This window comes from Candoia aspera, chromosome 4, assembly GCF_035149785.1.
Source record: "Candoia aspera isolate rCanAsp1 chromosome 4, rCanAsp1.hap2, whole genome shotgun sequence".
Classification (NCBI taxonomy): Eukaryota; Metazoa; Chordata; class Lepidosauria; order Squamata; family Boidae; genus Candoia; species Candoia aspera.
The window spans coordinates 110686566-110710371 of record NC_086156.1 but is presented as its reverse complement, the minus strand read 5'-3'; the positions used below and the strand labels follow the sequence as shown (position 1 = coordinate 110710371).

Here is a 23806-nt window from a genome sequence, read left to right as displayed (position 1 = left end):
TCAGTTTGGAGATCTGAAGTCTGTCAGATAGTTCATCTAATTTTTTTTTGGAGATCTGAAGTCTGTTGGATAGTTCATCCAACTTTTTCAGATATTCAGATATTCATCCAACCATTTTCCCCTTCTAGATCACTCCTTCCCAACGTGGTTCCATCTACTTCCTGTTACACAAATACTGCCCACTAGGACAATTTCAGCCATCTATGCTCATAATATTGTCCTTCATTCCTTCCTGCTTCCTCCACAGAAGACCATGGTACCGGAGAATACTACAGAGGTGACAGCATTCATCTTTTCTGGACTCACCACCAACCACAACGCTGAACTGGTGCTTTTTGTTCTTTTCACTGCCATTTACACTTTGATCCTTGTGGGCAATATTCTCATTGTTATCACCATCATCTATGACAACCAGCTGCACAGCCCCATGTATTTCTTCCTCAGCAACCTCTCCTTCATCGATGTCTGCCATTCCTCAGTGGTCATGCCCAAAATGCTAGCAGACTTCCTGACTGAGTCAAAAACCATCTCCTTCGGGGAATGCATTGCACAGATGTTCTTCCTGCACCTGTTTGCCTGCACAGAGATCTTCCTCCTTACCATCATGGCCTATGATCGCTATGCTGCCATATGTCATCCTCTGCATTACACAAGCATCATGAGCCGCCGGGTCTGCCTCAGCTTGGCGGTGGCCATGTGGCTAGGGGGCCTCATACACTCCATTGCTCTGACGGCATTGACCCTCAGTGTGCCCTACTGTGGGCCCAACTCCATTGATAACTTCTTCTGCGATGTCCCACTAGTCATTAAGCTAGCGTGTGCTGACACCTATGTTTTTGAGATCCTCATTGTCTCCAATTCAGGGCTGATCTCAGTGGTTTGCTTTATCGTCCTGATCATTTCCTACGTGGTCATCCTGGTCTCCTTGAGGAACCGCTTCTCTGAAGGACGACGCAAGGCTCTGTCTACTTGTGCTGCTCACCTGACCGTCGTGACTTTCTTCTTGGGCCACTGTATCTTCATCTACCTCAGGCCTGCCAAGAGTTTGGCAGCAGACAAAGTGGTTTCCATCTTCTTCACAGCTGTCACGCCCCTGCTCAACCCGGTCATCTATACGCTACGCAATGAGGACATGCTAAATGCCCTGAATAAACTCCGCGATCGACAGGTCCACACAGGAGCCAAAGGAGGCCATTAAGAGGACTAAAATATTTCAAGATGTGGGACTGTTTCATTTCAATTATTTGCTGATTGATAAAAACAGTGAGGTCCCTACCACAGGCAGGCAGGCAGAGTTCCTATTTGATGTTATCCCCAAGATGAGATTTCAGAACTGGGCTTTGTATGCTTGCTACTCTTTAAACTGGGGTCAACAACCTTTTGCATGGTAGTTTGAAAAATAAAGATAGTTGGGGGGAAAAAGGAAAAGAGTAAAAGTTCAAATGACTGGCATCTCACAATAACTTATTAGAGGGATCCTGCAAAACTTGTTTCTGAGATTTCGGCCTTCAGAAACATAATTTCAAAAACAGGAGGTCACCAGTCACCAGCCCTCAAAAGATTATAACTGCCCCAAAAGGGATTTATTTGTGGCACCTTTGGGTAGGTTCAAACGCAGTAGCTGGTGATGGTAGAAAACAGATTTCACCGCATCCCTCACACCAGGGATTCAGCTCTTCCAATATCTTCTAAAACGGGGGATGGCAAACCACCATGTAAGCAGCCTGTTTTCTCTGATTTCTTGCTAAAGTCACAGTGTGTGTGAGTGTGTGTGTGTGTGTGTGTGTGTGTGTGTGTAAAGGTAAAGGTTTCCCTTGACATTAAGTCCAGTCGTGTCCAACTCTAGGGGGCGGTGCTCATCTCCGTTTCAAAGCCGAAGAGCCGGCGTTTGTCTGTAGACACTTCCGTGGTCATGTGGTCGGCATGACTACACAGAATGCCGTTACCTGCCCGCCGAAGCAGTACCCATTAATCGACTCACATTTGCATGTTTTCAAACTGCTAGGCTGGCAGGAGCTGGGACTAGCAATGGGAGCTCACCCCGTCATGCGGATTCGAACCGCCGACCTTCTGATCAGCAAGCTCAGCAGCTCAGCGGTTTAACCTGCAGCACCACCGTGTCCCTCAAATAAATATATACATATACATATACATATACATATACATATACATATACACAAACTGATTAGACAATTGACCATATCAAAAAATTGGGCATCAGCCACAATAAAATGTAGTAACATAAGACAGATAAAATGCAGTAAGATAAGATAAAGTATAAATACAGTAGACTTCTCGGCCTTTTGGCTAAGATCAAGTGTGGTAAAGTCGCAGCATATCACCCTGCCAAGCTCCTTTGGCCACCATCACCACCCCCAAAAAAGCTAAACAAAGTCCAACTGTTTGGATTTAGGGCTTGGATGCAGGTCCACTGGGAAATCCTAAGGCTCAGGCCAGAAGTGTTCTCCCTTTCAAGACCACAGGGAATCTAAGCTCAACTCAGAGGAAATGTAACTCATACCAAGATAAGTGGCAGGAACTAGCCAAAGTTGGCTGATCCCTCAAAAGCTAAGCAGAGTCTGAACAAATTCGTGCTTGAATGGGAGTTCACAGGAAATCCTAGGTCTTAGCCTAGACTAGAATATAGAAGGAAAAAAATCCTAGACAGAGACAATAACAAATCACTTTCTAACTTCCATGAAAATATGGAGACATCAATGAAGTCATCAGGAGTTGAGTTTCATTCAGACAAGGTCTTATTTATATAATTTCTGGAGTCACTGGGAGTTGGGTGCATATAAATATAATAAATTATTACTTATGGCAGTCATTAACCAACGGAAGGAATTTAGTATTCAAATATCCAGAATATCCAAAACTAAATTGACCATATCAGGGTAATTAGGAAAAGGACATAATTTTGGATAAAAGTCAATATTAAATCAAAATACGTTAAGGGACTTGCTCAGGCTACACACATATATAACAACAGCAACCGAAAAGGATTAAAATTAGCAAGCTGGGTAATATGAACTTTAAAATAGCAATATAAAATTCAAATACAATACATATACATATATATATACACACATACACATACATTTATCTACTTATCTGTATATACATACTTGCAGATTGGTAAATAAAACAATAAAATTATCCAAAAGGGATCTAAAAGTTATAAACTTATCTTACAGACAATAAACTGTTATTATTATTGTTATTGTTATTATTGCCAAGCCACTAGCCAACACTGGCTGAACTCATGGAGAAGCAGGGTCTAACCTTGTTAGCATTAGAAATCCCAGCGCAATAGACTAGATTGGGACAACAAAAAGAATCCCAGAGAAGACCCTGGAAACCACTTGCAGCTGGCTGCAAAGAAAACTAAAGTCATGTTCCTTTTTTGCCCACCACTGGTGTTAAAATCCCATGTCCAAGACGTTTTCCTTTTTTAAAAAAACATTTAATCTGAGAAAAATATAAAATACAAGCAAAATACCAAGATCCATTCAAAAAACAAAATTAAACAGAAGAATCCTTAAACTTCAAAAAAAGAAAAGACAGAAACCAGAGAAAGAAAAGGAGAAAAACAAACAAAATAAAATAAAAAAATAAAATAAAATAAAATAAAATAAAATAAAATAAAATAAAAATCTACTTTATAGATTAAACTTATCAATAGTCACTGGTTTACTAGTAAACTAGTAAAGCTGATTATCTGTATAATCAGATACAAAATAGGTGTAGAGGGAAGAGGAAATGGCCTTGAAGGACAGGAGGAAGAACCACTACCAAGGCAACGTTCATGTAAGTGGGCTTGAGCCCAGACCAAGAAAATAATCTGAGAAAATATCTCAGATAAGTCCATCCCTAGTCCACATGAAGATAAAGTCAGGGAGGGAGGAAGGAAGCATATTCAGACTTGCAAGGTTCTGTTGCTATAGTTACAATAACAGTAGTGCTGATCTTTATGGCGTTGGTTCTTAGTCTGGTCTACCTGGTTGGGCTGACAATATAATGTCCAAAATGTGTTTGCCGCTGCAGACATAATCAATTGACGCACTACCCTGGCTGGGATTATAGTGTGGGTGCATAAATTCACAGAAGTAACTGTCAACCATCGATTGATAACCCTAATCTTAACCAGGAATCTGGTAGCATCTTTTCAGGTTAATAAATCTCAAAAAGCTTAAGCTTTTTCTGTTTCTAGCACTTTTTCTTTTATCTTTTATCTTTTTCTACTTTTCTTTTATACATTTGTTCTTGTTTATCTTTTAATTATGTGATTGTGTGTGTGTGTGTATGTGTGTGTATATATACACATACATACACACACACACACAGTATACACACACACACACACACATGCACACACATACTGTGTACAGGAACATCTGCACAGCGTATGGGCTAGACCCTCCCAAGTCCAGATGGGAGATCCCACAGAAGGTTGTGGGGAAAGACAGGGCTAAGATCCTGTGGGACTTCCAGATCCAGACAGACAGGCAGGCACTGGCCAGTCAACCGGACATCATGGTAGTAGACAAGGACGTTCATGGCACAGCTTTCTCAATGCTTTATCGTCTGGGTCACATTGCTGCTTCTTCATTTATGTATGCATAAATGAAGTTTTTTTAAAACTTCATTTAAACATTATGTTTAAACTTTAAACATTAAAGATGCCACAAAGTTGTTGGGTTTTTTTTTCCTTGCAGGACACCAGCAGATCTGCTAATTCTTTGGAAGTAGCCAGAATTCTGGGCACATTTTAAAACTACAAGCAAGCAATCAAGTTTCTAGTCCTCGGTTTATGAAAGTAACCTGGAAGGTTTATGTTCCATACCTAATTAAAGGCTAAAGCTGTAAGTGGGAAGGAAGGAGAGGAAAAGGGACGATTTCACCAGCTTGCTTATTCCCATTATTACCAGATTTACCAGAGTATAGGGAAGAAGAAGCAAAAATGTTAAATATATTTAATCTGCAGAATAGATACCAGCTTCATAATATAATAATATGCAGTATAATAAGGTTTTTTGGTACATGGTTGCTCCTTTATGGCACCATAGTTTTGTGGTTAAATTTTTAATGGAGATTACACTCAATGTTCTATTATTAAGAATGATATGAGCAAGATTGATGGAGGGGGAGGAAGTCTTAAGTCTTAAATCTTTAGAGTGAGACTGATGGATTTGCACAAAATTGGAGATAGAGAGTCACTGAGGGAGGGAGGGAGGGAGGGAAAAGGAAAGGGAAAGGGAAAGGGAAGGAAAGGAATTTTACACAATTATTTTAAGAAAATTATATGTATATTGATATCATTTAGCCTTTGACTCATAGCTGTCCTTCTCAGTCATTGAAAACATTATCTCCACATCAGGTTATCAATATGGGCCTCGTTTTCTATAAATCATATACTAGAAGAAGCAGATGACAAATTGAATATTGCATCCTGTTGTATATGAAGATTCCTGCAGATTTCTGCAACCCAGTGCCCTTCAGACCCTATTCCCCCCTTATTTCAAACAAGGAGGGAGGATAACATACAGTAGATCAAAATTTCTGGAGGCCGAAAAGTTATTTCTGGGGCTGCCAAGGAAGAGTGTATATCCTGAAGTCTTGGGTGTACGTTGGTCACACCTCTGAAATGCTAGATCCTTATGGTCACCCGCAAAGATTTTAAGGATATCTCTGCTATACTTAAAAATGTATTGGCTGCACATTTTTGAATGTGATGTCTGAGATGCCACAATGCAAAACTTGTTACCAACACTAAGAGCTTTCTACTTTATTTTATTTTATTTTATTATTTTTCTCCAAAGAGCAAAGGAGTGTTAGTTCAAGACTGAGAATATCAATGGCAAGCAGATTCATTTTGATCCATTTCTACAGAGGGATGTTGAGAAAAAGCTATATTTGAGCTGGAAATAAGTGCAGCCCTGAAAATGTTAGCCTAAGCGGACAAACATTTTGATCCTACCCTCCAGAGTAGGAGGGTTCCTCACCCTTCATCAAAATGTACTTTAGTTGACAAAAAAAAAATAACCTCTTGTGCCTGCTCTCCTTTCCCCCCTCCCTTCAACCCTGCTCCATGTCCTTTCTCCCCTCTATCACCTGTGGGGGAGCATATCACTGGCTGCTCTCCAAGCATCGGGTAGGATCATAGTTTCAATCATTTCCCAGTCCAGCAAGCCCTGTTTCCAAACAGTCATAGGTAGTTGGCTTCATCGTGCTCCGAGATGGTGGAACATTACCTGATGGGTTTATAAATTATAATGGAAATTTATGGATACGTGGAAACTTGGCATGCCATTCTCAGTGGCCAACTTTCCAATATATGGAAGAATGGCAACTTCCAGAAAAGCTCACAAAACATCTGTAGTTAAAGCTATCTTATCTAGTTGATTAGCATCATCCATTCCAGTGAATTCTCCTCTCCTACCTCCTGACAAGCTAGTTGGCCAACTCATCTCCTTGCAAAAAAGAACTTCTTCTGAAGCCAAAGTTTCTGCATGGAGTTCTTTACGTCTTTGTTCCTCAGGGTGTAGATCATAGGGTTGAGGACAGGAGTTACCATGGTGTAGAAGACAGCTACCAGTTTCTCTGAGGAGAAGTTGGAAGTAGGGTGGGTGTAGATGAAAATGCATGGCCCCAGGAACAAGACTACAACCAGTAAGTGGGCACTACATGTTGAAAAAGCTTTGCGACGGCCTTCAGCTGTTTGTTTCCTCAGTGAGAACAAGATGATAATATAGGAAGTTACTAAGGCCAAGAAGCAAACCAAGGAGATCACACCACTGTTTGATACTATGAGAACCCCAGTGAAGTACGTATCAGTGCAAGCCAACTTGATGACTGGGGGGACATCACAAAAAAAGCTGTCTATGACATTTGGGCCACAGTAAGGGAGGCGAATGGTGAGGACTGTCTGGACCAGAGAGTGGATAGTTGCACCCACCCACAAAGCACCCACCAAGTATCCACAAATCTTCAGGTTAACGAATTTCACATAGTGCAATGGGCAGCAGATGGCAAGGCAACGGTCATAGGCCATGATAGTCAGGAGGAAGATCTCAGCACAGGCACAGATGTGGAGGAAGAAGAGTTGTGCTACACAGCCCCCAAAGGAGATGATCTTCTGGTGAATAAGGGAGTCATGCAGCATCTTGGGTGCAGTAACAGAGGAATGGCAGATGTCAATGAAAGAGAGGTTTCCCAAGAAGAAGTACATGGGGGTGTGGAGGCACTGGTCACAAGCCACCGTCACCATGATGAGGAGATTCCCTGCTAGGATAAGCAGGTAGATGATGAAGAAAATGACAAATAATACCAGCTCCAGACTCCGGTTATTGGTCAGTCCCAAGAACACAAAATGGGTCACTGTCTGGTTGAGCTCTGCCATTGGAATGGGAGAGATTGAAGTCCCCACATTCAGCCTAAACAGAGAGAAATAATATATTTTGCTCAAAACATCTCCAAATGTGTATGTGTAGAAATGCACACCTATAAACCATTCCTCAATTTTAATATATGACCTATACCCACTCCCTTTCTTCAATAGTGAAGAGGGAATATATTTCAGAAGAACAATATGACGTTACTGCCTTCATTCAAGATATGGAATATGGTGCATCCCTGATTTCTTTCATTGGTCCTACCTTCTGTCAGCCATTCACCATGCATCCATCATGTACAGTCCTTCACTGCTTCATGCCTACAACTAAAGTCTACCTGGGGATAAGAGTGCACACACACAACCCTTTCTCCACATGGCCTCATTACTTCAAAAGACTGTGATAGGCTCATCAAGTGTTCCTACAAGGGGGCTGTTAAGATTTGCATTTGATGTGCCTCCTTCAGAGGTCAAAGACCCTGCCTTCTGAAGGTTGCTAACTGAGGACAGGACTTCCAGCTTGTTGGGAAAAACACACTTTTGCTGCTGAAAATCCTGGCCTCAGCTTCAGCCTTGCCTAAATGCCTCTCTTTTTAAATATGTCTATCCGCTGGCGATCAACACCTAATGGACTAGTGGATTTGCAGTCCCTCTCCAGTTTAAAAAACAATTGTTTAAATACACACTAGAGCTGAAATGAAATTTCACACACATTTCAACTATACAAAATAGTTCATTGCTCTAGTCGTGAGGCACCTTGCTGTTTACAGATCTTCTCAAGCTGACCGGTCCATGCAGAAGATAGCTAGCTAGCTAGATGATAGCTGATAGATAGCTGATAGATAGATACTGTAGATAGATGCATTTAACATGTCAGGTTCAGGTTTTTGCATCTTATCCTTCAACATTTCACTGTTCATTATCATCCATACTTGTTCTCTGCTTCTCAGCACATGTATCATAGGTAGAACATTGAGGTTCTCTCCCAGTTTGCCCAGTTAAACCATTCCTGAGTACAAAGATAGGAAAGGTATCTCCTAACATTCTTAAGACACATAGGCAACCATAAACAAGCAACGCTGGTCTGATCAGTCCTATCACTTTCAGTGTAACATAGTCTCCTGTGTCCTGCCTTCCTTATCTAGTCCTCCTTATCCTGATGCTGCCTAGATGTGCTGAATGACAACTTCCAGAGTTCCCAGTAAATTCTTGGAATTGTATTCCAAACATACAGTATCTCTAAGGCATTCAACTGGGGGCAGGCTAGTTAATTTATTTTTATACACGTCTAACCCTCTTACATATCTTTGCAACTATCTTCATGCTCATGCGCAATCATAGTTAAGTACTCACATTTTCTGAAGACAATCTGTTCACTAAGAGTCCCACACGAAGGATAGTGAATTTGGGGTAAAAGCTTAAAAATTAGCTGCCACCATCCACTAGCCAAGCCAAGAGGACCTGGAGGGCTCCATCTTCACCATCTCCCTTGTATAGCCTTAGCAATGTGAAAGAAATGCTGGATATGATGTCATGGATTGTAATGGAGACAAATCAAGATCTTACAGGATTGGAAATCTATACACTAATGAATTCACCGTGTTGGTGGAGTTTTTAATTAAAGCTTTCCCAAGAGGGCCAAAAGTTTTAGACAGATTTTAGTAACAATTGTGGCCCAAAGGATATTGTGTCAGAAGGAATGAACCCATAATGACATTCAGAGGTTCATTACTAACAGATTCTATTTTTGCCGGTAAAACTACATGGACACTGCTGGGCCCTTCAGTGGGTTCTGAGCTTTCAAAATCCCAAGCAAATCTTACATTTACAAAACAGCATGCATGGCTTAAGTTGGAACAGTCTCAGAATTTAGATGTCATTTGATGCTCATCACATCAACCAAATACAATCATCCATGGTAATCCAATGGCAGTCAACTGCCAACTTGGGTACCCTCCTGCAATGTACAGTTCCCAGAATCCATCATCCAGCATGGCCATTGCTGAGGATTCTGGGAGCTAATTAATACACTTGAGGTAAGCCAGGTTGCAGAAAGCTGTTAGATGGGCTTTTTTTTTTACATCCATGCATCCATGATCTAACTATTTATCTATACCAGTGTTTCTCAACCTTGGCAAATTTAAGCTGTATGGACTTCAACTCCCAGAATTCCCCAGCCATCATGGCTGGCTGGGGAATTCTGGGAGGTGAAGCCCACACATCTTAAAGTTGCCACGGTTGAGAAACACTGAGCTACACAGAGGAATACAGGAAGCTGCCCCTCAAAGAGCCAGATCATTGGTCATGCTAACAGCATCATTAACACTGATTGGCTGCCGTAGAACTTCCAGAAGTTTAGAGTAGAGGTTTTTTAGGTTTAGTTTGCAATGGTGGAAACAGAACCAGAAAAACATCTGCACGGCAAACAATTGCTCTGCCCCAATCAGACTTCATCCAAGTAACGACAGTAAGCATGACTCTGTTTGGAAACTTGCCTGGAGTAAAAGGTCACAGATACAACACAGCTAGATAAGCTGCCTTCCTGGATACAAGAGAAAAGCCACAGATATGCAGAAGGTCTGCCAGCTTGAAAAGAAAGAAATCAAACCTTATATATTTACATATTCCTGGGTTTAAATCTGAGCCCTTTTAGTGAACAGAAATTGGTTCTTATCTTCCCAGCCGTGAGAGTGGAAAATATCTCCTGAATATTTATGTCGTAATTCTCTTCAACTAAAAACCAGTGGTTCCTGCTTCATCAGCTTCAGCTCCTACAACCGCCGACCTACATCTGAAATTGTGCCTTATTTTGTATCCTGAATTGTGCACCCTTTCTTGTGCCTTTCCTTGGATCGTTATAGAAATGGAGCGATCAAATCAGCAAATGCTGATTTCAGTCATTCTTTCCAGTCAGCTTTGTGGCTGGATTCAGAATGGGCTTCTGATTCCATTCATAGGCTCAATTCAGTAGGGACATCCACACAGAACAATCCAATTAATTCCTTTTGATCTGGAATTTGAAATTCAGAAAATACCTTTTTCTATGCATTTGCATACGCCTCTCCCAAATCGATTCAGAGACGTCTGTGATTTGGCAATTCACAGCGGTTTCCAATTCAGTTTGGAAAACTGATTCAAGACTCTCTGCGTTGACAGAATTGCCTTGGAATAAAATCTCTGAATCCACTCTCCGTACATCCCTTTAATGTCCCCTGCCTTTCTCTCTCGCTGAGTATATTATGAAAATCTAAAATATATGTATTTATGTAGCTGTGAACTTGACTAGCAGGTGGGAGATGAGAATTCAAACTCACTTTCAGGCATGGAAGTGCAGGGGGTGACTTTTTGCTGGTCACTCTTTTTTAATCCAGCCTCCCTCACAGGATTATTGTCAGTCTTGTGCTCCTAAAAGGGGGATACGAATCTTACAGAATAAATAACGTGAATCAATAGGAGTGTGTGGATTGAAACCATCAGTTACTTCACTTCAACAAACATGACTCCAGAACATAGAGTTCTATCATTTCTTTCTAATATTATTCACTTGAAGTGCATTCAGAATAAAACTTTTAGCACTGGAAATTAAAAACAATAAAATCCGGTTGACCACACCTTGCCCTCCAGTTTTTTCAAAGTCACCGATACTAACTCAGAAATTTTCCCCACCAGCAGTTCCAAAGTTTCACTTCAGCAGCCCAATGGTTTTTCAAGAAAAGCGACACAGAAATCTTGTTTGTTCTCTCTGTTGTCTCTACCTGTGTCTTTGTGGAAGATGGATGAAAATTCTACCTCTGGATTTGAGAGAGTGGGGCTGAGCATAAGGGACAGAAAGGAAAACACTGTTTTTAGGACAGTATTTTGAAGTGTGGTGTCCCTCTAGTGGATTTTTTCAGAATTATACTGTACGTTATGTCATGGAAAAGCCTTGCCGTGGTGAGAAATTCTTCCTGCTTAAATTTTTGATCCTCCCAGATCTCATTTTGTTTCATGAAAGAGATTTTGCTTTAGAGTTTTCTTCCAATATTCCTGTCCTGTGGATGTGTCGATGGTGAAGGACACTCGCCTGGAAGAACTTTGCTACCTGGTTATATGATTGGCTACAGTCAGGATATTTTGTCCTCTTTTTTAGTAGCTGTTGGAATAATTACAAGCAATTATTGGACCTAATAATTTGTGGGTCCAATAATTATTTATTCTTATTCTATTTGGCCAAAGAAAGGTAGGGGCACTAAAGGAGATGATACCTTCTGTCTGTTTCTCCCTATCTTTCTTTCATAGAACTTCACTGCTTTGGGCTACAAAACCCTCTATTTTTTCCTGGAAAAAAAAAGGATCAATCATGATTTAAGCCTTTTTTATACAATTTGCTGAAAGTTGTTGTATGAGATAGGTTGTTCTTAGTAGAAAATCCTCACCAGACCTCCTTTGGCCAATTGGGACAAATTTCATGAAGGCCTTTCTCAAGTTCCAACTTTCATCAGCTTTCTCCAAAGTTGGCCAGAAGATGTGAGAAATCTTGCCCAGGCAAATAAAAAGCAAAATCTATCTATCTATCATCCTTTCCTTCCTTCCTTCCTTCCTTCCTTCCTTCCTTCCTTCCTTCCTTCCTTCCTTCCTTCCTATCATCTCTCTATCTCTCTATCTTCTCTATTCTCCCTCTATTATTTCTACTTTCCTCTGCCCTTTCTTAAAGCATTTCCCCCCAGAATTTCTTAATCTCTCTGATTCTTGTCCTGTTTTCCTTCATCCCTTTCTGCCCGAGAAATTCCTCCTTGTGTAATTACTGCCCCATCACTCCATTGCCTTGGGTAACAAAACACGCCAGGTTTATTTTCCCACAAGTCACACAATTTCTTCTGGACAGATTTAGGGGATAAATAAACCCCAGCTGTCATTTGCCCCAAAATAAGAAAAGTTCTTGTACTGCTGTGAACTTCTATCCGTTCTACTTTTGATGGTGTAGTGCCTTAGGGATGGGGACAAGAGGTAATTATAGCTGGTGTAAGTATGTAAATAAGTATTTTTTGCGGAAATTGACTGTTAATTAGATGCCATTTCAAATGATGGTTTTAGATATTATTCAGTGCATTATTGTATCAACATCTTGATGTTGCCTTGTGTTATTTTGTAGTGCACCTGCTTATCGGCACCGGAAAAAAATGCCTGTGCTATTGCTACTACCTGACGGTGCAAGAGATAAGTTATACTACCGAGCTCTCTCGTGAAGAAGCTCCATACCATAAATTACTTTCAAACGCTAGTATATTTAAGAGCAGTGTAACAGGTCGTACTGAACTGCGTGATCTTAGAAACAGAAGTGCAAAGTTTGTCTGGGTGCCCAGGAATTCCTTGGACATATCTATTAAATATGTCTCTAGTATGTAGTCATGACCTCAATATTCTAATTTTCCGAGAAGAACTGTCCAAGCTTTTCAACTAATAGCCCAGTGCAATCAGGGCTTCATGTTTATACGAAGTATGTGGGAGAAATACATTTCCTCCCTCCAGAATCTGTTCATAAGAATGGTATTGTTGTTGTTTATCAAGAAAGAGAAACACACATAACAAGGAATAAAGTATTTCAGTTGGCAGTTTAAAAAGGCAAGATTATGCCCCAACAGAGCTATCAAGAACACGCGCACACATTGTATAAACTGCATTTGCAAAAATAGTAATCCAAGACTTTGGTAATCTTGGCTCAGTTGAATGAGATGTGTACTTCTATATAAACCCCATTTTGTTTGTTGTTTATTCATTTAATCGCTTCCGACTCTTCGTGACTTCACGGACCAGCCCACGCCAGAGCTTCCTGTCAGTTGTCAACACCCCCAGCTCCCCCAAGGTCAAATCCGTCACCTCTAGAATATCATCCATCCACCTTGCCCTTGGTCGGCCCCTCTTCCTTTTGCCTTCCACTCTCCCTAGCATCAGCATCCTCTCCAGGGTGTCCTGTCTTCTCATTATGTGGCCAAAGTACTTCAGTTTTGCCTTTAATATCATTCCCTCAAGTGAGCAGTCTGGCTTGATTTCCTGGAGGATGGACTGGTTGGATCTTCTTGCAGTCCAAGGCACTCTCAGAATTTTCCTCCAACACCACAGTTCAAAAGCATCGATCTTCCTTCGCTCAGCCTTCCTTATGGTCCAGCTCTCGCAGCCATATGTTACTAAGAATGGTATTACAATAAGTATAATTAACAATAATAGATTATTACAATCATAAACAGTTAATTACAATAATAAACAGCAACCAATATAACATTTTTTTACAAAAAATCAGTGGGCTCTATTTCAAATAACCATGGGGTCATATAGATAAATACACAACAAAAAGGTGCATAAAAATGAATACAAAATGAATTTAAACATACAACTTTCAACAGTCTGGCGCTTCTCCAGCTTTTTCAGACCATGACTCTTACAATGTCTAACAAGAGTGACATTTTCTTCAATCACCGAAACTCAAGATTTATTTCCCATTATTCATTTATACCCATTTTGGTTGGCAGAAAACACGTGTCCTTTTTTCCTTTCAGTCCTCACTTGGGTCTGCTCCCTCCATCCCTTCCCTATAGCTCAGCTAGGGAGGGACAGCCCACCAGTCCTTCATCAAGCCCCACGTAGGCCTGTAGCTTTGTCCCTTTCCTACTTTAGCAAGAACTGTTTCCAGCACAGACTTCAGGCCTTGGGTTGATCGTGCTCCAAAGCCATTGTTTGTTGCTTTTTTAAAAAGTTAATTGTACCTTACAGATGTCACAAAAACTTAGCATGGGCTCGTTGGCTTTCCATGTCTCCAAACTTAGAAAAATGGGCCTCTCATAGCACAATGTACAAAACTTCTGCAGCTGAAGATATCTTACTTGACTTGATTGAGATCATGCATTGCACTGAATTGTCTTCTCCTTTTTTACTGAGTCGGTTTCCACCAGAGCAAGTTGACTAACTCCTTTCCTTGTGAAGAAGATCTTTCTCCGGAACCAGAGTTTCTGCATGGAATTCTTTACCTCTTCGTTCCTCAGGGTGTAGATCACAGGGTTGAGGAAAGGGGTTACCATGGTGTAGAAGACAGCTGCCATTTTCTCTGTTGAAAAACTGGAGGTTGGGCGGGTGTAGATAAAAATACAAGGCCCCAAGAACAAGACTACAACAAGTAAGTGGGCAGCACATGTAGAGAAGGCTTTGCGACGGCCCTCGGCTGTCTGCTTTCTCAGTGAGAAAAGGATGATGGCATAGGAAGACACCAAGGCCAAGAAGCAAAGCAAGGAGATCACACCACTGTTTGATACTATGAGAACCCCAGTGAAGTACGTATCAGTGCAAGCCAACTTCATGACTGGGGGAATGTCACAGAAAAAACTGTCTATGACATTTGGGCCACAGAAAGGAAGGCGAATGGTGAGGACAGTCTGGACCAGGGAGTGAATGATGCCCCCCACCCACAGAGCAACCACCAAGGATGCACAAATCTTCAGGTTCACAAGATTCACATACTGTAATGGATAACAGATGGCAGCACATCGGTCATAGGCCATGATAGTCAGGAGGAAGATCTCAGCAGAGGCACAGATGTGGAGGAAGAAGAGTTGTGTCAAACAGCCCCCAAAGGAGATGATCTTCTGGCTGAAGAGGGAGTCCAGGAGCATCTTGGGTGCAGTGACAGAGGAATGGCAGATGTCAAGAAAAGACAGATTTCCCAAAAGGAAGTACATGGGGGTGTGGAGGCACTGGTCGCAAGCCACTGTCACCATGATGAGGAGATTCCCTGCTAGGGTAAGCAGGTAGATGATGAAGAAAATGACAAATAATACCAGCTCCAGACTCCGGTTATTGGTCAGTCCCAAGAACACAAAATGGGTCACTGTCTGGTTGAGCTCTGCCATTGGAATGGGAGAGATTGAAGTCCCCACATTCAGCCTAAACAGAGAGAAATAATATATTTTGCTCAAAGCATCTCCAAATGTATATATGTAGAAATGCACACCTATAACCCATTCCTCAATATTAATATATGACCCATACCCACTCCCTTTTTTCAATAGTGGATAGGGAATATATTTCAGAAGAACAATATGATGTTACTGCCTTCATTCAAGATATGGAATATGATACATCCTTGATTTCTTTCATTGGTCCTACCTTCTGTCCAACCATTCATTATCCATCCATCACATACAGTCCTTTACTGCTTCATGCCTACAACTGAAGTCTGCCTGTGGATAAGAGTGCACACACACAACCCTTTCTCCACACAGCCTCATGACTTCAAAAGACTGTGATAGGCTCATCAAGTTTTCCTACAAGGGGGCTGTTAAGATTTGCATTTGATGTGCCTCCTTCAGAGGTCAAAGACCCTGCCTTTCTCAAGGTTGCTAACTGGGGGCAGGACTTGGATGTCTGCATTGATACTGATATTAGATCGTTTAATCTCTTCATATTTATGGTCTTTATCTTCCCTGATACAATATTTTTTTCTTAATTGGTTTCCTTGTTTTCCTGTACTCTCTTCTAATGTGCTGTATGCCCTGATGGTTTGTATGAGACTTTGGTGACTGAGGCAATTAATAAACTGATTAAAATGAATAAATAAATGAAATATAACAGCCAGTGTAAAGCGGTCCTGTTAATCTCTTTGTTCATTTAACCTTCTCTAACCTGATCTTCTCCAGTTGCAGGGGACAACAAATCCCAGAGTTCCCAGCTAATTCTACAAAATACCTCTCTGGGGCACTCAGTTGGGAGAGGTTGGTGAAACTATTTTTTTTTACCCTTTTGACCCTTTTGCATATCTTTATAACTACCTCCACACAGATATGCCAACATATGTAACTTCAGTTTCTGCATGATCTGTTCACCAAAGCCAGGAGCTCACAGACATGAGTAGTCAGCATGGGGTAAAAACTTAAAAATCCATTGCCACCTTCCATGCTGTTGATTGCATTGACCTTTCTTTTCCCTTACATGATCCAAATCCACTCCCTGTTAACATACAACTTTATGATTCAGATTTACATTGTTCTAAGAAAGAGAGTGGATTTACCTGATACAGTTAAGAAAGGAGATCACACAGACAGCTTCAGTATTTCTTCTTTGTCCTTCTTTGGGAACTAGCTGAGGAGATGGCCTTCCAAAGCTCCATCTGATCTTGGCCATTTCTCCTTTATATAACCTTAGTTTCTCTGAAAGTAAGAGATAAATTGCATTCCTGGTATCCTGGTATTCAATGAGGACCAAAAAAAAAAAAAAGAGGAAGATCTTGGGAGATTGGAGATCCTAACGGTAATTAATACACCACGGGGCTTGAATCTTTAATTAAAGATTTCCCAAGAGTACCAGAAGTTTGAGGCAACCTTTGGTAAGAATTAATAGGTGAAATATATTGCGTCAGAAGGCATGAATCCATAATGATGTTCAGAGGTTCACTACAAACAGTGAACTTAGGGCTATTTGGATGTGACTCTTTCTGAAGTGAAGATCTAGTTAATGTTCTGATCCCAGAAGTGAAACTAAAAAGTAAGGAAGGGAAAACTTCCTGTTCCTTCTTAAAGTTTTGGTGTCTTGTCTGCCATGGAGCACTGGGTCAACCCACCCCATTCTGGAAGAAGGAAATAGTAAACTGTTTCTGCATGGTTTCCAAGGAAACTACATGGACATGTCCATGTACTTACCAGGAGTCAAGCTTGCAGAGAATATGCGGCCCACAAATCCCAACCTCACATACACTCTCAGCCAACCAGCATCTAAGTTGCAATCCACATTCAAGACAGCCGGATGTCCTTTGCCACATACAAACCAGCCACTCTCCCTCAGCTCAACCTACCTCACAGGGTGGTTGTTGAGGAGAGAAATTGGAGGAAGGAATGCAAGGTACACTGCCTTAAGCTCCCAGAAAAAGGGGGAGATATAAATCTAACAAAGAAATAAAATAAATAAGATGCTGCAGCTAAAGACCATAATTTACTTCAGTTAACTAAACCACGTTTTGCGGTTAGGCTAAGCCCTGTATCACAGGCCATGTCTGGAGCAAGAATCACATGTCTTCAATGAGGAGCATCAGTGCACAAATTAGAGCTGAGGTACAGAGTCTCAGAAAGGACAATAGGACTCGCCAACCCTCTTTTATTCATGAGTCCATTAAGGCAGAGCAGCCAGCCTTAGAACTGACAATGAAGATACTGGAGGGATAGATAGCTTCTGCATTTTAGGATCAACCATCAGCAGTAAAGGAACAAGCAGTCAAGAAATACTGTGCAGACTAGCACTTGGTAGAGCAGCCATGAAGTCCTTGGGAAAGATATTCAGATGCCATGATGTGTCTATACCTACAAAGGTCAGAATGGTGCAACCCTGGTATTCCCTGTGACACTCTAGGAAAGTTAAGTTGGACTTTGAAGAAGCAGGATAGGAAGAGTATTGACACCTTTGAACTTTGGTGTTGGAGAAGATTCCTGAGAATACAGTGAATAGTCTATAAAACAACACATGGCTTATCAGACCAATCAACACACTTGAGGCACAAATGACCAGGTTAAAATGGTCCTACTTCAGATACATGACACCATGACTTAACTGTTTGGAAAACATTCTAATGCTGGGAAGGGTGGAAGGAAAGAGAAGAGGATGGCCAGGGGCAAGGTGGATGGACTCAGTTACAGTGGCCATGGGGTTGCTGTTGGAGGACCTGAAGGACCAGGTTCTGAAGGAACAGATCGTGGAGAAAATCTGTCGACATGGTTGCTGTGAGTCAACACCAGCTTGACAGCACATAATCAGTCAGTCAGTCAGTCAATCAATCAATCAATCAATCATCAAGGCAGAGTGTCTTTGAGCTTTTGAATTTCCTCCTGGTTTTTTGCAGCCTGGACTAAGCTGCCATTGATGAGATGAGCTACCAATGAACTTGGTTGTTCTTGACTAGCATTCCTCCATTACTTTCTCAGCCTCACTGCAACGTTTCACAGCACAGAGCTTTGCAAAAAAAACGTTTTTTTAATTTTTAAAAATGCGTTAAAATAAAATTCTGGGCACAGGCAATTGACAACGCCAGTATCTGGAGAATCCCATCTTACCTGCCAGTTTTTTCAAAGTCTCTGAGAAATCCTCCCCACCAGCCATCCCCAAACTCACTTCACTGGCACCAACCTACTGATTCTTAAAGAAAAGCAGGAAAAACTTAAAATATAGAAATCACGCTTCTTATAAGAAAATGTTCAGCTTGCTCTTTAGTGACCCCAGTAATCGCCAGTAACTGACCGTTGCATCTCAAAGCCTTCAGTGGTCCTCGATTCACATGATGGATAAATTTAACATGTGAACCATGCTGAGCTTCGTACATGGAGCAAAGATCTGACTTGATGCGAGGTAGCTTCATAGTGTCCATGAAATTCAGAAATGTGATCAGTGGGCATTTTCAGACAATGCTGGTCATCTCCCTGCAACTCATTAGAGACCTTTCTTTTACTTTATGGGCTAATTCACATATCTTTGTTCATGGCTTGATGAAGGTCTTGGATATGGGAAGGTTCCACTGAAGTTCTAGACAGAGTTTCCTTCCTTTCCAGAAGATGCACTGCTTTCAAGTTCATGTGATACGCCCACAGAGTTGTGAACCTCAGCCAGTGGCTATGGGAGGGAAGGGGGCATCCGTGTCTCTGCACATGGGAACTACCCCCCGCTTCAGAACAGACCTGAGCAAGAACAAGGGCTTTCGAGAACATGGTTTGGCCAGCGTGCACAAGGAACACCAAGGGGGCAGCTGAAATAAAGAATGTAAGGATGCTCTTCATATTCTAAGGATGCCTTGATGTGCATAATCATTCTCTGAGAGAGGATTAACCGGGGCATTTTTGTGCCAGTATTCCACACAAGAAACCAGAAAGCGGAGCCTAGGAGTCATTGGAAGATGTTGGCTGTGTTCACACATTCTGCTTAACCTGTCAGTGAAAGATCTAAGAGAGGGAGTCATCAATACATTAGGTTTTGTTAGCCTTGATAAAGGTTTTGCGGCTTGTACAACCCCTTCCCCTCCTTCTTTTCTTTCGAGGCTTTCTCTGCTAGCCCCAGAAAGATATTTGGTGCCAGATAACACTGACAGATGACCTGGCCTTGTTCTTCATTGCATCATTCCTTCAGCATTAGGGTCAACCTTCGCCCTAATCATTTTGCCCCAGAATTTATTAACATCTTTTTCTGGAAAGAGTGCAGGGTGATGAAAGGTTTGAGCAGATTCTGCAACCCAGAACTCCCTCCCCCGTGAGTTTAATTCACAAGTCCCTATAGACAGGCAGTCCTCATTTAGTGACCACAATTGAGACCGGTAACTTGTGACATGGTTGCTGTGAGTCAACACCAACTTGACAGCACTCAAGCAGTCACTAAGTGAAACCGCACCTGTGCTTATGATCTTACTTCAGCTTTCCTTTGCTTCACAGACCTTGCGATGGTCATAAATGCAAGGGTTGGTCATAAAGTTACTTTTTCCTCACATAACTTGAACGGTCGCTAAATAAGGCAGTCACTACAAAAGGACTACCTGTATTAGCTTTTTTTTAAACTTGAGAATGTCTTTAGCAATCTCAAAGTTGCTCCTTCATCACACAAGGCTGTCTTATCTTGTTCCAGCTGATCCTTCATGTCCAGGAGAATAACTAATTTTTCCTGCTTATACAATCCTAGAACCAAAGCACGTTAAACTTTATTTGGTTTTCTGGTGCCTTTGGGGAAATGTGTTCTTGTGACCACCCAAGCCTTCAACAATAGTTCCTCAGAAAAGAGACACAAGATTGCTATTCACTGCAAATTGGCATAATCAAAATCGTCTCTTCCCCACACACATACTACCCAGCTAAGAGGCCAATGCATTATGTCTACTATCCAGGATGGCAATGAAAGTTAGAATATCATACAGTAATCTCAGCAAGTGATGGCTGAAAGCGAAGAGGAACTGAGGAGCCTTATGATGAAAATGAAAGAAGAAAGTACAAAAGCTGGCTTGCAGCTAAACCTCAAAAAAACCAAGATTATGGCAACCAGCTTGATTGATAACTGGCAAATAGAGGGAGAAAATGTAGAAGCAGTGAAAGACTTTGTATTTCTAGGTGCGAAGATTACTGCAGATGCTGACTGCAGTCAGGAAATCAGAAGACGCTTAATCCTTGGGAGAAGAGCAATGACCAATCTCGATAAAATAGTCAAGAGCAGAGACATCACACTGACAACAAAGGTCCGCTTAGTTAAAGCAATGGTGTTCCCCACAGTAACATATGGCTGCGAGAGCTGGACCATCAGGAAGGCTGAGAGAAGGAAGATCGATGCCTTGGAACTGTGGAGGAAAATTCTGAGAGTGCCTTGGACTGCCAGAAGATCAAACCAGTCCATCCTCCAGGAAATAAAGCCAGACTGCTCACTTGAGGGAATGATATTAAAGGCAAAACTGAAGTACTTTGGCCACATAATGAGAAGACAGGACACCCTGGAGAAGATGCTGATGCTAGGGAGAGTGGAGGGCAAAAGGAAGAGGGGCCGACCAAGGGCAAGGTGGATGAATGATATTCTAGAGGTGACGGACTCGTTCCTGGGGGAGCTGGGGGTGTTGACGACCGACAGGAAGCTCTGGCGTGGGCTGGTCCATGAAGTCACGAAGAGTCAGAAGCGACTAAACAAATAAACAACAACAAATCTCAGGAAGACGGTACATGGCTATGATGCTCTAAAGGCTGAAGCTGAGGATGCTGATGATAACTTGCATTGCCAACCCAGGCTTTGAGGGAAATGCTATCAACATCCTGTCTCAGTGCCTGGAAGCTGTAAGGGTCTGGATGGGAGAGAACAGATTGAAGATGAACCCCAAGTAAGACAGAACTGTTGTTTGTACATTGGGGTTCTCTCTCAACACCAGTGTAACCACAAGCATTACTCGTGAAGGAAGAAGTGTGCCAATTTTTTTAAAGATATTTTATCCCGCCTTTATTATTTTTTATAAATAACTCAAGGCAGGGAACACACCTAATACTCCTTCCTCCTCCTATTTTCCCCACAACAACCCTGTGAGGTGGGTTGGGCTGAGAGGGGGTGACTGGCCCAAAGTCACCCAGCCGGTTTTCATGCCTAAGGCAGGACTAGAAGTCACAGTCTCCTGGTTTCTATAGTAACTCACACTCTGGTTACCATCTGGTTGGACTACTGCAACACATTTTTCATGGGGCTGCCCTTAATGACTACTCAAAACTGCCACACATTCAAAACGCAGAGCACCCAGCAGCTCTTGGGGCTGGGAGCATATATCACAATTCTGCGGGCCCTGCATTGGGTGCCAGTTGTTTTCTAGGTACAATTTAAGGTGCTGATGTGGACCAGTAAGGCCTTATATGGTTTGGCCCCTGGATATCTGCAGAAGCAACTGCTCCAATTGGAATCAATCCAATCCATTGGATCCCATTTTTGGTCTCTCACTTCTAAGAGGGTAGAGGTGGCCAAGCCAGAGGACTCTGCTTTTCCATGGCAGCTCTGATGTTTTGGAATAGCCTTCTGATGGAGATCAAGCAGGCTTCCTTGTTCACCTTCTGGAAGATGTTGAAAATGAATTACTTCAGAGGATGTTCTCCTATTTTAGAAACTGCCATATTTTTTTAATTTCAGTATTTATTTTTGTTTTCTCATTTATTTTTGTTAGTGTTCTCTTTATTTCTGAGGTGTTATGGCATCTTTTAGTTGCCCCATAGATACTTTAAATATTTTGTTATATTATATACAGTAGAGTGGAAGCCATCAAGAGTTGTTAGATTCTGATGGGATATCTGTCAAACAAGGAAACCTAATTTTAAAAAGCAACTGGCCCAATTATAAGTAGCCACAGTGTAAATAAATAAATAAATATTACATAAAATATGTATCAAAATATACTAGTACATGAAAATACAATCTTTGGACAACAACCGCTACAGTTCCCAAATAATGCGGCTTTTTGTCCAATGGCTTAAATCTGAAGATTGGGTTCAGCACCCAAAGTCATTCATTCAGTTTAGTTGGCAGAAAAATAAATTATTCTCTTCTTTCAGCTCTCCCCTGGGTCTATTATCTCTGCCCCTTCCCTCTCTCTTGCCTACGGAGGAACAGACCAAATCCATCTTCAAGCCGACGTAGGAGCCTAGTTTTAAACTTTTGCCACCTACTGTTTGCATCACAGACTTAAGTTGGTTAGCTTGCTAATGTCACAAAGGGATGAAACATTACCTCCTAAATTTCCACCCATTATAGCACCTTACAGATTCATTGAACCTTAGCAGGCTGTTGTTGGCTTCCCAAGTCTCCAAACACGGAAGAATGGGCTTCTTGCACCGCTACTCACAAAACTCAGACATCTTATCTTGTTGATCATTGCCACCCTTTCCACTGAATTATCTCCTTCCATATATTGACTTTTTTTTCCTACACAAGCAAGATGGTCAACTCATCTCCTTGCAAAAATCTTTCTACAGTTCCAGAGCTTCTTAATGGAGCTCTTTACCTCTTTGTTCCTCAGGGTGTAGATCATAGGATTCAGGGCTGGAGTTACCATGGTGTAGAGGACAGCCGCCAGTTTGTCTGTTGAGAAGCTGGAAGTAGGGCGGGTGTAGATGAAAATGCAGTGTCCCAGGAACAAGATCACAACAAGTAAGTGGGCAGCACATGTGGAGAAGGCCTTGTGACGACCCTCAGCTGTCTGCCCTCTCAGTGAGATGAGGATGATGACATAGGAAGCTACTAAGGCCAAGAAGCAAACTAGGGACATAAGACCGCTGTTGGATATTATAAGAACACCAGTAAAGTATATGTCAGCGCAAGCCAACTTCATGAGTGGAGGAATATCACAGAAAAAGCTGTCTATAACATTAGGGCCACAATAAGGGAGATGAACGGTAAGGACAGTCTGGACAAGGGAGTGGATAGTTGCCCCCACCCACAAGGCACCAACCAAGTATGCACAGATCTTCATGTTCACCAAGTTTATATACTGTAAAGGGTAGCAGATGGCAACACAACGGTCATATCCCATGATGGTCAGAAGGAAGATCTCAGCAGAAGCACACAGGTGAAGGAAGAAGATTTGTGCTACACAGCCCCCAAAGGAGATGATCTTCTGGTGCAAGAGGCAGTCAAAGAGCATCTTGGGCATTGTGACAGTGGAATGGCAGATGTCAATGAAAGAGAGGTTTCCCAAGAAGAAGTACATGGGGGTGTGGAGGCACCGATCCCAAGCCACCGTCACTATAATGAGGAGATTCCCTGCTAGGATAAGCAGATAGATGATGAAAAAAATGACAAATAAAACCAGCTCCAGACTCCGGTTATTGGTCAGTCCCAAGAACACAAAATGAGTCACTGTATGGTTGAACCCTTCCATTGTAATGGGGCAGAAAGAGGTCCACACATTCAACCTAA

The 23806-nt window shown here is 41.8% G+C and overlaps 4 protein-coding genes across 4 annotated transcripts; 1 reads left to right on the top strand and 3 right to left on the bottom strand.

Moving 5' to 3' along the window:
* The first annotated feature begins 253 nt into the window (after positions 1-253).
* LOC134497056 (olfactory receptor 4E1-like) lies at positions 254-1198 on the top strand. The gene has a single exon (XM_063302772.1). The coding sequence runs from the start codon at positions 254-256 to the stop codon at positions 1196-1198; it is 945 nt and encodes a 314-aa protein (XP_063158842.1).
* A 3296-nt stretch (positions 1199-4494) lies between these two features.
* LOC134497055 (olfactory receptor 4E2-like) lies at positions 4495-7402 on the bottom strand (the record flags this gene model as incomplete). The annotated part of the gene is made up of 2 exons (XM_063302771.1): positions 6504-7402; positions 4495-4522 (listed from the first exon to the last, which is right to left on the bottom strand). Coding segments are annotated over exons 1-2 (927 nt in total), but the record flags the coding sequence as incomplete, so codon positions are not given.
* A 6863-nt stretch (positions 7403-14265) lies between these two features.
* Positions 14266-15270, bottom strand: LOC134497054 (olfactory receptor 4E2-like). The gene has a single exon (XM_063302769.1). It carries the CDS (start codon positions 15268-15270, stop codon positions 14266-14268), a length of 1005 nt encoding a protein of 334 aa, XP_063158839.1.
* A 7565-nt stretch (positions 15271-22835) lies between these two features.
* On the bottom strand, positions 22836-23768 carry LOC134497448 (olfactory receptor 4E2-like). The gene has a single exon (XM_063303108.1). It carries the CDS (start codon positions 23766-23768, stop codon positions 22836-22838), a length of 933 nt encoding a protein of 310 aa, XP_063159178.1.
* Between the last annotated feature and the right edge of the window lie 38 nt (positions 23769-23806).

Excerpts from the sequence above, each read along its gene's own strand:
- LOC134497056 (XM_063302772.1), top strand. The coding sequence starts at position 254 with ATGGTACCGGAGAATACTACAGAGGTGACAGCATTCATCTTTTCTGGA.
- LOC134497054 (XM_063302769.1), bottom strand. The coding sequence starts at position 15,270 with ATGGCAGAGCTCAACCAGACAGTGACCCATTTTGTGTTCTTGGGACTG.
- LOC134497448 (XM_063303108.1), bottom strand. The coding sequence starts at position 23,768 with ATGGAAGGGTTCAACCATACAGTGACTCATTTTGTGTTCTTGGGACTG.